Source organism: Thyridium curvatum (assembly GCF_004353045.1).
Source record: "Thyridium curvatum strain D216 chromosome Unknown NODE_37_length_373104_cov_81.786046, whole genome shotgun sequence".
Taxonomy (NCBI): Eukaryota; Fungi; Ascomycota; class Sordariomycetes; order Thyridiales; family Thyridiaceae; genus Thyridium; species Thyridium curvatum.
Window position 1 is genome coordinate 267514 of NW_022156792.1, and position 15740 is coordinate 283253.

The 15740-nt window shown below is 57.5% G+C and overlaps 6 protein-coding genes across 6 annotated transcripts; 2 read left to right on the forward strand and 4 right to left on the reverse strand.

Annotated features, from left to right (window-relative positions):
* Nucleotides 1–208: 208 nt before the first annotated feature.
* Nucleotides 209–1921, reverse strand: E0L32_006525 (uncharacterized protein; the record flags this gene model as incomplete). The annotated part of the gene is made up of 4 exons (XM_031141167.1): nucleotides 209–378; nucleotides 450–1394; nucleotides 1445–1700; nucleotides 1760–1921. The coding sequence occupies 4 exons, from the start codon at nucleotides 1919–1921 to the stop codon at nucleotides 209–211; spliced, it is 1533 nt and encodes a 510-aa protein (XP_030994810.1).
* Nucleotides 1922–3613: 1692 nt separating this feature from the next.
* Nucleotides 3614–5378, reverse strand: E0L32_006526 (uncharacterized protein; the record flags this gene model as incomplete). The annotated part of the gene is made up of 3 exons (XM_031141169.1): nucleotides 3614–3802; nucleotides 3872–4292; nucleotides 4411–5378. 3 exons carry the CDS (start codon nucleotides 5376–5378, stop codon nucleotides 3614–3616), a joined length of 1578 nt encoding a protein of 525 aa, XP_030994811.1.
* Nucleotides 5379–7518: 2140 nt separating this feature from the next.
* On the forward strand, nucleotides 7519–8419 carry E0L32_006527 (uncharacterized protein; the record flags this gene model as incomplete). The annotated part of the gene is made up of 2 exons (XM_031141170.1): nucleotides 7519–7929; nucleotides 8000–8419. 2 exons carry the CDS (start codon nucleotides 7519–7521, stop codon nucleotides 8417–8419), a joined length of 831 nt encoding a protein of 276 aa, XP_030994812.1.
* Nucleotides 8420–8792: 373 nt separating this feature from the next.
* E0L32_006528 (uncharacterized protein) lies at nucleotides 8793–10303 on the reverse strand (the record flags this gene model as incomplete). Its single annotated transcript, XM_031141171.1, has 3 exons — nucleotides 8793–9419; nucleotides 9608–9725; nucleotides 10293–10303. The coding sequence occupies 3 exons, from the start codon at nucleotides 10301–10303 to the stop codon at nucleotides 8793–8795; spliced, it is 756 nt and encodes a 251-aa protein (XP_030994813.1).
* Nucleotides 10304–10748: 445 nt separating this feature from the next.
* E0L32_006529 (uncharacterized protein) lies at nucleotides 10749–11536 on the forward strand (the record flags this gene model as incomplete). Its single annotated transcript, XM_031141172.1, has 4 exons — nucleotides 10749–10815; nucleotides 10904–10976; nucleotides 11158–11318; nucleotides 11385–11536. The coding sequence occupies 4 exons, from the start codon at nucleotides 10749–10751 to the stop codon at nucleotides 11534–11536; spliced, it is 453 nt and encodes a 150-aa protein (XP_030994814.1).
* Nucleotides 11537–11980: 444 nt separating this feature from the next.
* On the reverse strand, nucleotides 11981–15535 carry E0L32_006530 (uncharacterized protein; the record flags this gene model as incomplete). The annotated part of the gene is made up of 1 exon (XM_031141173.1): nucleotides 11981–15535. The coding sequence occupies one exon, from the start codon at nucleotides 15533–15535 to the stop codon at nucleotides 11981–11983; it is 3555 nt and encodes a 1184-aa protein (XP_030994815.1).
* Between the last annotated feature and the right edge of the window lie 205 nt (nucleotides 15536–15740).

Here is a 15740-nt window from a genome sequence, read left to right on the forward strand (position 1 = left end):
GTGAATGAAAGTAAAGGTGTATTCACCATTGGTACAAATATATTGACCTGGCTATAAGCAACTGTTTTGGGCGCAAAAAAAGAGGAAGTAAGAAGAGAATCAATAGCTGTCACAGCCACAGCATACACACAACGGGCTTTCACCCTCTCCCCCATCGTATAGGCACACCGCATCCCTCAACCCCTGCCGAGAGCGGATCTCATCCCTCTCAAGGGAAAATTGAGAAAAGCTGAGACCCGTCAGTAGGACATGGTCCCGACGTCAACCTTCCATCCGGCCCATTCAGGATACACGTCTTGCCATTCTCCGCCACCGGCACAAACGCAAAACTCGTCTCGCCGCCGAAAGGCATGATCTGGCCAGAGTTGGTACCGCCCTCTGCAAAAAAATCAATTAGCGATCCATGCCGCCCGCTCACAGCTCAGAACGATTGTAGAAAAGGCACTTACCGCCATCGGCCCGACCCCCGCAGCTGAACATGGTGACCGTATCCCCAGCGGCGCGCCGTCCATCCAGGCTGATGCACCCATTCATGAGACTGCTCACGATCAGCGCGCCCTTGGCAGTCCCGTCGTTGTGCTTGCCCTTCGTGATAACGTCCCACTTCTCGTTGTCCGTACCGGAGCAGTCCACGAGCGACACCGGGATCAGGTTCTGGCGGAAGTCGCCGGCGGTCGGGTCCACGAACAGGCACTGTCCATTGGGCGCGCGGATCTCAACGGAGCTGAAGGCCCGGTCCGCCGTATCGTCGCGCTGCTGGGCCTGCGCGGCGGCCGAGGGGTCCAGAGTGCCGCCGGCGCGCGAGACCGGGACCGGGGTCGTCGGGTTCGGGATGGCCGTGGCCTTGGCCGTGGGCGCGGGAGTCTCGGCACCGCCCGGCTGAGCCGGGTTCAAGACCACGCCCGTCGGCTTCTGCGTGACGAAGACGGTACGCGTGCGGCGCGTGCAGGGCGTGCTGGTGGTTTCCTGGCCAGCATTGCCTGCATTTCCATTACTCGCACCGGCCGTAGTGGAGGTCTCTGCAGCGGGAGTGGTCTGGGTCCCCTTTCCTTTGCCCTTGCCGTTGTTTCCACCGTTGCCCGACTGGGCCGTAGTGCTGGCAGTAGGAGCCGTGACACTGTCCGTTTGAGCTGCAGACGAAGACACCGCATTGCCGTTCCCGTTACCGGCGCCACCGCCGGCAGCCGCTCCGCCAAAGGTGAAGGTCTGCTTGGCATCGGCAGTATCGCACTTGGCAATGTCCAATACGTTGCCTTTGACAGTGAAGCACGAGCCCACCTGGTTGGCGGGCTTGAATGACAGCGGACCTGCCCCGCCATCGAAAGCAAATATTTGCGAGGTCGTGGCTTGTCCCTCTGAGAAAACACCAAACGGCATCAGAATTGACATACTAACTAGGTCAAGAAGCAGAGCAAAGGGGTGAGTGAGACTGTGAACAACTTACCGCCAGCGGCTCGTCCACCGCATGAGAAGAGAAGGACCTGGTTGCCAGCCTTGCGGCGTGGGTCAAAGTTGAAGCAGGCGTTGGTCAGGGTGCTCACAACGAGCATGGCGCCAGTAACATCAATGTGCTTGCCTTGGGTGATGACATCCCAGCCCTGTCCGTCAGTCGAGCCACACTCGGCAACCTGAATGGGGGTCAAGTTGGCGCGGAAGTCGCCCGAGAGTTTGTCGACGAAGAGGCACTTGCCATCAGAGGTCTTGGCGATCAGAGTCAGCTCCTATGCCATCATCCTGACGAGATTTATTGACTGGGTACCTTGATCTGGACATTGGAAAACGCCCTGGTGGCCGTGTTATCCCGTTGCTGAGCCTCGGCGGTGGCCGCTTCGTCGAGCTTGTCCACAGCGCGAGGGCTGAGAGTCGGTCCAGCGGCGACAAGGGCCGCATATGCAAGGAGAGGAGAGAATGGAACGTGCATGTTCGTTTGGTATCGTTCGAGACAGCTTCAAAAGGAGCGTAGTGGGTGAAAGGGTCTGGCCTGGTCGGTGCGAGAGATGCCGTGAGAAGTACAAAGAACGGAAGCCTGCTCAGCAGGATAGAGCAATGCGGTAAAATGAAGGGAACGGAAAGCCGCAAAGGTTGGGAAAGGGAATGAAGTGTGAAGCTATTCACAACAGCATAACGAAAGGGACAGGCGAATACACGCAATGGAAAAAGGTACGTATGGTAGCCTTGGGGAAGAGCCAAGAAAAGACGCCAACAGCCCACCGAGAAGGGGCCTCACCTTTTCTTATACCGGACAGGAGGGACTCCACGATGACCTCAGATAGTACATGTTGTGAGCATGCCGCTTTCCGAGAGCTAGGCCGCAACTGGGGATTCGGGCAGGGCTGAACTTGCATACAGACACAAAGGGGATGCAGGATCAGGATGATGAGGAAGACCAGAGGTTTGGCGCTAGCACGGGCGCTTCTCTTTTTGCCAAAGGGGGACTGAAGCTGTGCTCCTTGAATCTGCCTCTGGGGTTTCTCCTCCGTTTCATGGTTTTCGAGAGGGAACGTTCCAATCCAAAGAGTAGAGAGGTGCAGTGCTCTCACCGGCTGTGGCGGCCTGAATGACAGGCCCGAGTGCACGTTTCGTTTCGGCTCAAAGGCCGCACAAGGGGGCCTTTGGATGAAGAAAGAGAGGTGTTCGGACGAGCTGTGCTGTTAAGTTGTCCCCGGCCATCGACGGGATCGTCGTGACCAGTGGGGTTGGGCCCCTGCTGCACCATGCGATAGAGGAACCCCTGTCGGTCCTTTCGAAAGAAAGGGCTCGAGGGGCTCACAGTCGCTCGCTCGCTCGTCGTGCATCCCGCGTGTACAAGGCGGTTGCGCTGTGATGGTGCAACCACCAAGATCTAAATTCATCTTGTAGCCGCCAAACCGAACAGGTGATATTGCAAACATATGCAAACATATGCTTAGAGAGAAACAAGAAGGAAACACGCAGGCCGGCCAGCCAAGATCAGGCCTGTCGATCCCATCGCACCTCACCTCCAATCGACCTGAAGGAGACTGCAAGCTGGGAAGGGGAGGCAAAGCAGAAAGGTGAAATGCTCACACGCGGAGCCATGATGAAACGCGCTCTGTCGCATGGCAGGGTTCAGCGGGACAGGGATTGGCCCAGCGCCAATTCTTGAGACGACAAAGGTACCCAATTCATTCGCCCAAATAGACATTCCAAAACCTGGGCGAGTATCAAACGGGATCCTCCGCTTCATTGAAGCTTAACCTCTTTGTGATGCGTCGAGGATCACATGTGTGATGTTGCAATTCAAGGTTAGGACGACTTGGGCGAGGTTCCAAGGTTGATTTCGTGGGGTTCTCACCTGGAATCCCTCGGAAGCTGCCGAAGCTCCACTACCGCTGTACCCTGAATGCGCTGGAGATATCACTTAACTCAAGTCTCAGTCTCATTATCGGTCGTTATGTACAGACATTCTCTGCAACCCATCTCCAGCCACTTCAGGTATCAACAGAAACACAGAATAAACAAGGCCCTGTTTTCAGATATCTTGTACAATTTCTTTCTCCCCAACACCTCCCAGGAAAGACCTCTCTCGGTCCCTGAAATCACCCCGACCCATCAATCAGAGAAGACATCAAATGTCCCTCCCCTTCTCCTCCACTCACGCCGTCTTCCTCTCGAGGTACACCTCCAGGCCCTCCTGCACGTTGAAGAAGGTGGCCTTGGCCTCGAGCGGCCGGCCCGGGTGCATGATCTGCAGGCGGTAGTCCCGCAGCAGACGAGGGCACACCTTGTTGATCTCGAGCAGCGCCAGGTTGCGCCCGATGCAGACGTGTGCGCCGCCGCCAAACTGTAGAAAATCACACGTTAGCTTTTTTTTTTTTTTTTTTCATCGCACCGTGGCTTTCTTCTGACGTACCTGGAACATGTACCTCTCCATCCGCCGCGCCTCCTCCTCGTCCTCGGTCCACCGCTCGGGCCGGTACACGTCGGCGTCCTCGCCAAAGGTGGCCCGGTCGCGGTGCAGCACCCAGCCGTTGACGGCGACGCGCGTGCCGCCGGGGAACATCTTGCCGTCGATCTCGGCGCCCTCGGGCGGGACGACGCGCGTGATGGCGAGGCCCACGGCGGGCCGCACGCGCATGCCCTCCTTCATGCAGGCCTGGAAGTAGGGCAGGGACTGCGCCTGCGCCCAGCTGACGTTGCCCTCGGCCGGCAGGGTGCCGTCGGCCACGGCGGCCTCGATCTCGGCGACGAGCTTCTTGTGCACGCGCTCGTCGTTGAGGACGTGCCAGAAGAAGGACTGCATGGTCGAGGCGGTCGAGTCGGAGCCGGCGAAGCTGTTCGGTCGGTGGGTTGTCAGTCATATTGTCGCTTTCACACGCAGGGTATTTTTTTGAAGATGCATTTCCTGAAAGAAAGAAAGAGAGAGAGAGAGAGAGAGAGAGAAATACGCACATGGCGCCGTGGGCAACGGCAAAGACGTCGCCCTCGCCAAACTTCTCCGGGTCCTTGAGGTGGCCCTTGATCAGACTGGCCAGCAGGTCCTGCCGGCCGTCGCCGCCGCGCCACTTGCCCTCGCTCTCCTTGTCGAAGGGCTTGCGGCGGCCCATCTCCTCGAGGGCCATGCGCGTGATGAGCGCGTTCTTGGTGTCGAGCGCCGGGATCAGCTTCCACAGCGGGTTACGCCGCAGGACGTGGTCCAGCTCGGGGACCTGGCCGATCAGGCCGTTGTACCGCTGCGAGTCGTCGATGGTCTTGATGGCGCCGTCGACGTCGCGCCCCTCCTTGAGGAAGCCGAAGTTGCGGCTGAAGGCGACCTCGCCCAGCACGTCGAAGGCGAACCAGTGCAGCCAGTTGCCCAGGTCGACCTCGGCGGGGCCGCGCGTCGGGCGGGCCTCGGCCTGGTCGTTGAGCCGCTGCATGAACAGGTCGATGGTGTCGTCGATGAAGGGGCTCAGCTGCTGCATGGCCGCCATGCTGTAGGGCACGTTGGCCACCTTCTTCTTCTGCGCGTGCACGTGCTCGCGCACCTCGGTGAAGATGTCCGGGTTCTCGGGCGGCGGGAAGACGCCGTAGAAGTCGGTCTTGTAGAAGCGCTTGCCGGCGCTGAGCAGCGTGCGCGCCGCCTCGGGCGACGAGATGGAGACCTCGTTGGGCGCGATGCGCACGATGCGGCCGTACTTCTTGTGCAGCTCGATCTCGTTGTAGTTTGTGCGCATGGTCCAGACGGACCAGAACTTCCAGAGGCGCGAGACCGAGGCCAGCCACGGGCCCGGGTACTGCCTGAGCGGCGTGGCATAGCGCCTGTAGAGCAGCCGTAGGACGAAGAGGCCGGCGAAGATGGCGAGCCAGTGCGCGGCCACGATGTCGGCGGCCATGCGCACGGGGGAGATGACCTCCCTCTCCGTGTCCGCTACACCCATCTTTCCTTGATCTTTTTCTGTTGGTTCTTGCTTCTGCTTCGGTCCCCGGTCTGATAACGCCTAATATGGCTAAATGTCACGCATGCACCTCACGCAGGCAGCGAGGTGTTGAACCACAGGAGCAGCCAGAGAGAGACAAAAAGAATCACTTTCGGCCAGGCTGGATTCGATGTTGAAGTCTTCGCTGGGAGGGAGGACCGTGTGAAGGCGGTATGGTCAACGGACAGATTGAATAGTTCCAAGCACCAGGACGCACACACGCAGAGGGATCGGGAACATGGGCCAGGTCTACTTGTACATATATTGAAACGGGATCTAGGACCCCAAGTCTGGGCCCGACCACCCCGATGGTCCAGCCGAGAGACTCGTACGTTTACGAAGGGGGTAGGTCGACGACACCGATCACCGATTCTTGCGCCCCATCCTGCCTCTGGAGCAGATCAAACGCTAGCAGGCATGGCATGGCAGTTTAATCTGGCTCATTGGATCCGGGCCCCGGTACCGTCCAAGGTGAGCATACCAGAGAAGGACGCATTGTGCGCGGCTGTCTTGTCAGGACGAGACAGCAATGACAGCAAGTAGTTGGGCGAGTTGACCAACCAGAGAACTGCCGATGTCCGAATGAGTGACGAAGTGACGGCACCCCTGCCTCGAAGTTTGGGGAAGTCGGGCTATGACCACGCGCCACCAGTGGCCACCAGTGTCGTTGGTGCGCTTTCTCCGCACCAAGCCCACGTAGCGCCAGCCTTCAGCACCACTTGGCGCTGAATTTAGGCCTGGAGAAGAGCTGGAGGAGACCCGTGGGCAGCCCATTCTGCCCTGCTACCCCGGCCAGCAGCGCCAGCTTCGCGCTTCGGAAGGATAAAATAGCAAGCGACAAGCCGAAAGGTCTCCATTCCACACAACGGCCTCGCAATATACTTCCGAGAGCATGCCCACTCTCTCCATCATTGACGGATGTGCCCACTAAGGGAAAGACTTGTTCCGCATCTCACGCCCACTCTTTTGCCTCAGACTCCCACACACACTCTCTCTCTGTTTGCTGTCTGCGTTGATGCGTCAGCCCTCACCTAAGCTGCCCGAGCCCATGGCAGCGCACTACTTACCAGTCTAGGGCATTATATAAGTCTTACGAGGGCGGTGCTGACGGGGTTGTGCGTTCCCTCGAATGCGGGGAATGGCCTCTTGTTGGAGCACTGTGGGATCTTGTGGGATCTGGCCTGGGACCCCGGATGCTAGAATTGGCTCCCGAGAATACCTCCGTACCCCAACAAAGGTGCCACATTGAGGAGCTATTACAAGTAGATGGAAAGTGAGGCCGTGATCCTGCAACAAACCCGTCAAGTGTCTGTAGTGTCTGTCTCAAAGTATTGGTATTGGACTCGCAAGTATTGGCTGTTGGTGTTTCCAAATGTTTTCTCATCTGTAGGCACCGAAAGCGACTGGCCGAGAACTCCGTCTATGCTATAAGCTGCGGTGCAGACAGTCGCTGTGATTCTCTAAAGCCACCAGAGTTGGAGCAAATGGCACACGGCACATGAGACTGGCGGTCAGTCTCTTCTCCAACGTTGAAATCATTGTCACCCCAATGCCCTCACACTGCATAACTAAGTGACAGCGAGTCAAGAATGCCCACACCTCGTGTCAAAGCACAGCAAAGACGATGGATCATTGATGCATCAATGGATGGCTGGTCCACTGTTTGGCCCGTTAAAGAACAGGGCCTCTCACAATGCACCAATTTCCAATGACTAAGAAGAATCAAGCACACGTGACTCACAATTGAGCCTCCATGGACCGTGCACTGTGCGTGCTCCGCAACCAACCGCGCTTCACCGGCCGGAAACCGACCGTGCGGGTTGCAGCCAGCATTTGACATCACTTCACTGGTTCTCTTTTTTTCCTCTGCACCTCGGGTCTGCTTAGCAAGCGTCCCAACATCACCACCAACAACAACATACCCAATTCCGAACCACCACGGTTATCTTTCTGACACTGGACCCACGGGCTTTTGCGTTTCCAACCCGTACCCGTACATACATACAAACGCATCTACGATACATGTTTAAATTAATGTCTCTGCTATAAATTTCCTCGACCGGACCGGCCTCCCCCCTCCACCACTCAGAAAATCTCCAGCATGGCAGCCGCTGCGACCCTCCGCTGCGTCGCCGGTCCGACCAGCACGGCCACTCGGTCGGCCGCAAGTCTCTTCGTCCAGCTGTCTGCGCAACACCGTCGCCCTGCCGGCGCGGTCGTCGACTTCCTCCTCCCCAACCAGCTCCGCCAGTATGGAGCAGCAGCAGCAGCAGCCGCGGCCGCCCCGGCTCCGCGAAGTCTAGGCAAGGCGGGCATCAGAAACAGCTCTTCTCTGCGCCGGCAAACCACCGGAGCTGCTCCAAGGGCAGACGTCCTCCAGAGGCACGCGCCGCAGAACTGCCGCGCCCTGTCGACCACCGCCCCGCGCCTCGCCACGCACACCCTGTTCAACCCGGCCAAGGACGAGGACGGCAACGACATGAAGCTGGAGATCACCCCCAGGGCAGCAAAGGTCTCTCTTTTTTTTTTATTCCCTCCCTTCTGAGGAAAACCAGATATACTGACTTTCCTTACTCTCGCAGCGCCTATCCGATATCATGAAGAAGGACTCGAACCCGCACCTCGCCCTGCGTATCCAGGTCGAGAGCGGCGGCTGCCACGGCTTCCAGTACATCATGAAGCTCATCACCCTGCCCGACCAGCTGCCCGGCACGAGCGCACCCGAGTCCTCCGCCTCCTCCCCCTCCTCCTCGTCGGATGAGGATGCCACAATCCGAGAGGACGATACCATATTCACCTTTGCCAAGGATGACGAGGCGGCCGAGATGGCTCCGAGTCTCACTGCGCCGAAGATCATCCTCGACACCCCCTCGCTCGAGCTGCTCAAGGGTAGCAAGGTCGATTATACAATGGAGCTCATCGGCTCCCAGTTCAAGATCGTGGACAATCCGCTGGCCACGAGCAGCTGCGGCTGCGGCACGAGCTTCGATATCAAGATATAGGACTTACATCTCCAACTCTCTCCTTTTCTCCTAGACCTCACTCTGGACGAACCTATGGTCCTACATTGGTAGGGAGCGCCATACCGCGCCCAGCTACATCGCATAATAGATACACTTGAGCGTTTCAACATGTAGGATAGCAAGAGACAGTAGTCGTGAATGATTGGCACGAGGCGTGCATGCATATATGCATATGCTGCCATGAATTGTATAGGTCACAGGAGGAACATTTTTAGAGGTAGATGAATCATCAAAATCATTAATTTCCTCGCAAGCAATCCTTTGCTTTTATTGAACGCCGTGCGACCATGCCCTTGTGAGAAACATAACTACAACCGGCCAAACATCCCAATGCCATCCCCCTTTTAGGTATCTAGTTCATCTGGCGGATGAGAGCGTTGATGTTCTCCTCACGGTTGCCAAGGTCACCACCCTCAATGAAGTGCTTGAACTTGCGGGTGTGGAAGCCACCGTTGGGGTTGCTCAGCTTGAAGGGCCACAGGAAGTTGGAGGCCTGCTTAAAGTTGGGGCCGACGGTGTAGATCTCGTGGACGAGATCCTCCATGCAGATGATGCCGTACTTGCCGAGGTTCTCCTCAATGATGGAGTTGTCGGTGAGGGCGACACGCTGCTTGTTGACCTTGCCGTATCCGCGCTTGTAGATGAGCTCCTTGACGCTCTTCAGGTTGGGGTAACCGTAGGCAACCCACGGCTCGATAACCTTGATCATCTCGGTAGTGGCCTTGGTGATCTTGACGAAGACACCGTTGTTGATCTGAAGGAGGCGGAGGAGCTGGAGGATCTTGCGGGGCTTGGGGGGCATCTTGTTGATACCCTTGATGCGGATCAGGAAGATCAGCTTGGCCTCAGCAGGGACGAAGAAGGTGCCGTCCTGCTTGGAAGCACGGTTGAGGCGGATCTTCTCGCGCTCGGCGTCGCGGTACTCCTTGACGTAGGTCTCGGCGCGCTTGAAGATGACCTGGCGCTTCTCCTTGTTGGCCTAAGAGCAGTCGAGTTAGCTTTGGGTTTCATCCGGGTACGGTGATTGACTCAAGAAACAACAACGATCCGCGGAATGGATCAGACCCGAAAGATGGTTAAAAGTTGAGCAACAGCATTGACCAGGTCTAGTCGCCAATATGGTATACATCACATCGCCTTCCGCGGAAAGGGGAGAAATGCAAAGACACTAGCCTTCTTCTTCTTGTCGGCCTCGGCAGTGCGCTCAGCGCGGGCCTTCTCCTGGCTCTTCCTCTTCTTGAGGAGAGTCTCAGGGACCAGGACCTGGTCGTTGGTGGGGACGGTACTGTAGGCACAATCAGATTAGTACGCAGTCCGGCATACCGTGGTATGAGGAAGAGCGCCGGTGGAGAATTGCTGCTCAAGTGCGACATTCTCTGCGTTGGCTAACTCGAAGATGATTTTCATCAGTGAGATTGTGAGCCGAGGCTGCAGAACTGATCCCTAGGGGATGTCCACGGAAGCCTCGAGCAAACGACACTCATTTGACAACACCTCAGACAAGATGTCCAAGAATTTTCTGCTCGCCTTGCAAGATCACACTTCGAAGGACTGTGTCCTCGAAAGGATCGAACGGCGGCGGCAATGGTTTTAAGGGAGAAGGCATGGGAACCTTCAGCCCCAACACCCCGTGCAACATCTCTCAATTGTCAATCCCTCATGGTGAGGGCCTGGCGAAAGGAGGGAGAAGCACGGGAGAGATCGAGCTGGCAGCAATGCTCAGCCAGTTACGGCAATGAGCAGAGCCTTCCAGCGAGAGGACCACGACAATCTGCATAACCTCGGAAAACCCGTTGCGCATGGGAGATGGAAGGGAAGAGCTGCTGCTGTGTGCATTCAGGGTGCAACGTACGTGGGAGCCATTGTTGACGATTTGTTGGCGAAGTTGTCGATGTTTCGTCAAAAAGGTCGGTCGGCCGGTGGTTGAGAAATCGTGAAAAGGGAAGACGAGCGGTGGAATTTTTTCGAGGGTGCGAGATATGGGGGACCGATTTTTCGGGGCTGCTCGCTTAGCACCAGCAGCGGTCAGTGCTTTTTCGCAGTCGAGGGCACATAGTGGTGCTTAGGGTTTTCTCGTGCCACACAAATTGTGTGCGAAAAAAAAAAAGTAGTGGTCCGCATTGCGCTGGCTCACCGCCCCCCCCCCCCCCCCCCCCCCAATCAAGGGCCTGGACCAGCAGGCAGAGACCCACTCCCAAATTCCCACCCCACCAGGCAAAATTGATCACCACGGAAATTTGGGCGTCTTCCTGACCTCACCGACAAACTAACTGCAACGCCCAGGCAAAGCAAAGCAAAACAATCCAATATGCCTCCCAAGAAGACCACCCGTCCCGCCCAGGAGAACATCTCCCTCGGACCCCAGGTCCGTGAGGGTAAGTCACAAGATGTTCCTTTCCCAGATCTGTCGTCTGCACGTCTCGAAACACCAAGGGCACAGCTGCTAACACGATCGCAACACAGGTGAGCTCGTTTTCGGCGTCGCCCGTATCTTCGCCTCCTTCAACGACACCTTCGTCCACGTCACCGATCTGAGGTAAATATAGCCACCCTCTCGCGCGCAAAGTAACCATGTCGAAAGAGAAGAGAGAGCAAGGGAAGAACCGCGATCGACACCGCTCTTAGGTGCAGAAAACGAAACGGACCTTCCTCGCTTGCTTTCGACATGGGAACAGCATCTTTGATGGTACAACTGTGGCTAACATGGGTGATTCCAGTGGCCGCGAGACCATCTGCCGTGTCACCGGTGGCATGAAGGTCAAGGCCGACCGCGACGAGTCCTCCCCCTACGCCGCCATGTTGGCTGCCCAGGACGTCGCTGCCCGCTGCAAGGAGCTCGGCATCACTGCCCTGCACATCAAGATCCGTGCTACTGGCGGTAAGTTCCTTTGAACCACTCTCTCTCTACCGGCCGTGCAACATTGTGTACTAATATCAGTTCCAGGTAACGGCACCAAGACCCCCGGCCCCGGTGCCCAGTCTGCCCTCCGTGCCCTGGCCCGTGCCGGCATGAAGATCGGCCGTATCGAGGACGTCACCCCCACCCCCTCCGACTCTACCCGCAGAAAGGGTGGTCGCCGTGGTCGCCGTCTCTGAGCGCGTGCGCTCAGCGGCTGGGGAGCACTGGTGGATGGATTCTGGTTTTGCATCTGGGTTTCTCTGTGGCGTTGACAGTTACGAGGGGAACGGCCTGTTTCTGGCCTGGTCCCCATTTGCTTTGCCTTGTCACATGATGCCTATGGCATGAGCTGCAGTAGAGAGTTAGAATGAAAATCGACCAAAGGATCTTGCCAGATATGGCAGAGAATCATCCCCTCCAACGATGCAGTCCAGCATGATCTCCTGTGATGAGTTTCTATCAATGTGATGCCCTTTGTGACTGAATGCCGTGGTTTTATTGTTCTAGCGCATGAGCTCACTCCCATATGGAAAAAACAACGCTCTCTAAATTTGCAAATAGCCATCCATAACGGTGGTCTTTAAACTCCTCGCAATGCATATCTTTGGTATCACACTTCTTGAGCTCGCACTCCCATCCGTCTACTTGTAAGCAGGCTTCAGCGCCCAGATGGCCCTCATGCTCGAGCCCTTCTTCTCCATCATGGCCACCTTGTCCAGCGCTGTCTTAAAGTCGCCCGCCTGCCGCGGGCCCGGGCAGAACCGGTTGAAGTGGTCCACGAGCAGCTTGGACGGCACCTGCCCGCTGTGCCGGCGGATGAACTCCTGGATCGCCTTCTCGAATTCCCGCGGCCCCATGTTCCTGTTGATGCCGCCGCCGCCGCCATCCGGCGTGCCGGACCGCGACGAGGAGCTGCCCGAGAGGCCCTGGCGGCTCGCCAGCCCGGCGCGGATGCTCGCCGAGCTGGGCCCGCCGGGCCCCCGACGCCGCTGGGCGGGCCGTCCGGCGGAACCGACCTCGCCCGTCCAGGTGACGGTGCCGATGGGCACGTGGCGCGCCTGGTTCTCGGAGCGCTGGAGGTGCGCGGCGGCCTCGCTGGCCACGCGGTTCGCCTCCTGGCGCAGGATGGCCGGGTCGGCCCTGGGCTTGCCGCTGCCGACGATCTGGTCGTGCTCGACGACGCTGTGCATGGCCGCGCCGCCGAGGATGCCCTCCATGATTCGGGCCTCGTCGCTCGGCGGGGGCGCCGTCTCGGGATCCTCTTGGTAGTCCTCCAAGCCCGCCACGCCGGCGATGCCCCGCAGGTCGCCCTCGGTCTTGTCCGCACCGTTTGTTGCCTTGCCGTCTTTCTTATGGCCGTCGATGACGATGGGCACGGAGTCGCGGCCCGGCGTGATGAGCGACTTCTTTGCCTGGATCTGCACTTCGCTGCTCTTGAACAGCTCGCTTGTCTCCGTGGCGCCGTCTTCATAAGAGCCCAGGGTGAACAAGTCGTGTAGGTCGTGGAGTCCAAAAGACGCCCGCTGCTTGGGGTCTTTTAGCACCTTGTTGGTCAGGAACTGCTTGAAGATCTGGCGGTGGTAGATCTTCTCTTCGATGGTGCCCGCCGTCATGAGGCGGTAGATGGTGACCTCCTTCTTCTGACCCAGACGCCAGGCTCTCTCACGAGCTTGGACATCGGTCGAGGGGTTCCAGTCTGGGTCAAAGATGATGACCCGATTGGCACCTGTCAGGTTGACTCCCAGGCCACCCACTTTCGTGGTCAGCAGGAAGAGATGGAGATCAGGATCATTGTTGAACTTGTCCACCAAAGTCTGCCTGTCCTTGATGGCCGTCTTGCCGTCCATCCGCAAGTAGTTGATATCACCCTGCCGTCGGACGAACGACTCGAGGATGTCCAACATCTGCGTTCCTTGGGAAAACAAGAGCGTCTTGTGACCAAAGTGTTTCCACATCTGCAGCAGCGCCTTTACGACCTGCATCTTGCCCGACTTGACGGGACTGCCCCAGTTATAGCCAACCTTACCCCTCAGCTGGGGGTCCAGCAAGTCTGGGTGGTTGCAAACCTTTCTCAAGATGTCGATGCCATATAACGATTGGCGCGTCCGCTTCAGGATCGCATCCATCGCCTCGGACTTGAGGAACGATTCATAGGCCTCTCGCTGAGGCTGTGTGAGCTTGCAAAAGAGTACTTGCTCGCTCTTCTTGGGTAGGTCAGCCGCGACGTCGACCTTGAGCCGTTGCAGCAGGTACGGACTGATCGCGTCCTTCAGCGTCTCGGCACACTTTTGTGCAGTCATTATCTGCAGATTCGTCGCGTTGGCATAGCCACCCTGCTTGATCGGAAGTTCAAACTGGTTGCGGAAATTGACAAGTGTGCCCAGTCGCATGGGATAGATGAAGTCAAACAACGACCAGAGCTCAGTCAGGTTGTTCTGCATGGGCGTGCCAGACAGGATAATCCTGTTGGCCGTCCGCAACTCTTTGCAGTAGACCGTAATCGCCGTGTTCGGGTTGCGGATCTTGTGGCCTTCATCGAGGACAGCGTAGCCCCAGTCCACAGGAATGAGCACGTCACCGTAGGTCTGAAGTCCAGCATAGGTAGTGACCAAGACATGGCCGTGCTTGACGACGCGATCCACTATCTTCTTCGCCGCCTTGCTCGAGCCAGCAGGCTTCGTCTCCCTGTCCCAGTCGTACTCGTCCTCCTCGAGGCGGTCTTCGTTGCGGACATTCAGCATGCCACTGCCGCTCGAATGGAGGATGGAGACGCGCAGTGGAGGCCACCACCGATGGAATTCATTGACCCACTGGCGTAGCACTGTAGCCGGCGCCACGACGATGACGGGCTTGTTCAGCATCTTGCTATAGTGCAGTGCCGCGACAAACGAGATGAGTTGGACGGTCTTGCCCAGGCCCATCTCATCTCCAACAATACCGCCCACCTTCTGGTCATAGAGTTCGGCAAGCCATTGCACACCCGTCTTTTGATAGTCAAATAATGACGGGTATATATCGCCAGGTAGCTTCAGCCCATGTTCGAGATAATGATCAGGCTCATCGGGGGAGGGCTTGAACCACTCCTCTTCAGTCTGGTCATCGACCGGCTGGCCGAGAGCTTCCTGCCGGCGGCGCCTTGCACGACTTCTCCTGTCAACCCAGTCTGCGAGTCTGTGCTGGTAGACGTTCTCGTTCCCGTCATCAATGCCACTGAGATCGAGTTTGTCTTCGTTCACAGCAGCCTTCTTGGCAGATCGTTTCCGAGACGTGTTCCGGTTCAGGTCAGTAAGGTCCACATCATCCGAGTCTTCGTCCTCAAAGCCTATCGAGTCTGGTGTGAAGGCGGCCTCCTGCTCTGGCTTGTACTCCTCATCAGAAGTAGCATCTACTTGGACTCTTCGCTTCTTTCTGGGTCGCAGAGAGAACTCGCTCTCGGCCGCCGACGTTGCGGGCGATGCCGCAGAATCAGGTTCTTCGGCAAAGCCTGGCAAGCGCAAATTTTGATGCGACCGAGGTCCCTCGGTGGCTTCTTTTTCCAGCTCCTCGGCAACAGCCTCGTCCTCAGCTTCGATGATGGCATTGGCCAGATCGCCCTGGATTCCGTCTGGACGCGGTCCGCCGAACTTAGCAAACGGAGTGATCTTTCCAGTGCGAATAAGGAATTCCCGCTGCGTCTCATTCGGAAGTCTCCTGTTTCCGGCGGAGCCAGCAGAGGCTTCGTCCGCGCCGTCCTGGTGTCTCTGCTCAATGCGCGCATTGAAATCCGAGATGTCCTTCTCGATCAGCTCTATCTCTGCATTGATCCTAGCTATTTCCTTCTCTATGCGCAACTTCAGAGTCGGGTTGTTGTATGCCGCGCGAAGCTTCTGCTGCTGCGCCCTCTTCTGAGTTTCGAGCTTCGCCTTGGTAGTCTCGGACTTCGCTATGCGCTTCTGATCCTTCTTGTCTTCGGCATCAATAAGCGCCAGGTTTGCCTGGAAAGAAATATCGCGCTCGAGGTCATCCTGGTCGCGCACGTTCTCGGTCAAATTTCGGAGGGCAGACTCTTCGTCGAAGTCGAATGTCTCGGCATCCGGTGACTTGGCTGAAGCTGACGAAGCCTGAGGTGTGGCGGCATCTGTTTGAGGGCCTGGTGGCACCTGAGAGACAGGGTCCTCGGAGGAGGGCCCTCCCCTTGCATCCTGTATGTTGTCCATATCGATTGGCTGTGGACCATATCAGGTTGTGACAAGCGGAAGGCGAGGCGGCAACTCAAACCGGGGTGTCCTAGAGATGGAGGATGCGAAACATGTCAGAGGTGAAGGATTGAGAGAATGAGAGCGGGCGGGCTGAAGGGATTGTGAACAGGGAGGGCAGACCAAGCTGACTCTGGAGAATTCTGAGAAAATCCTGACGAGCCAG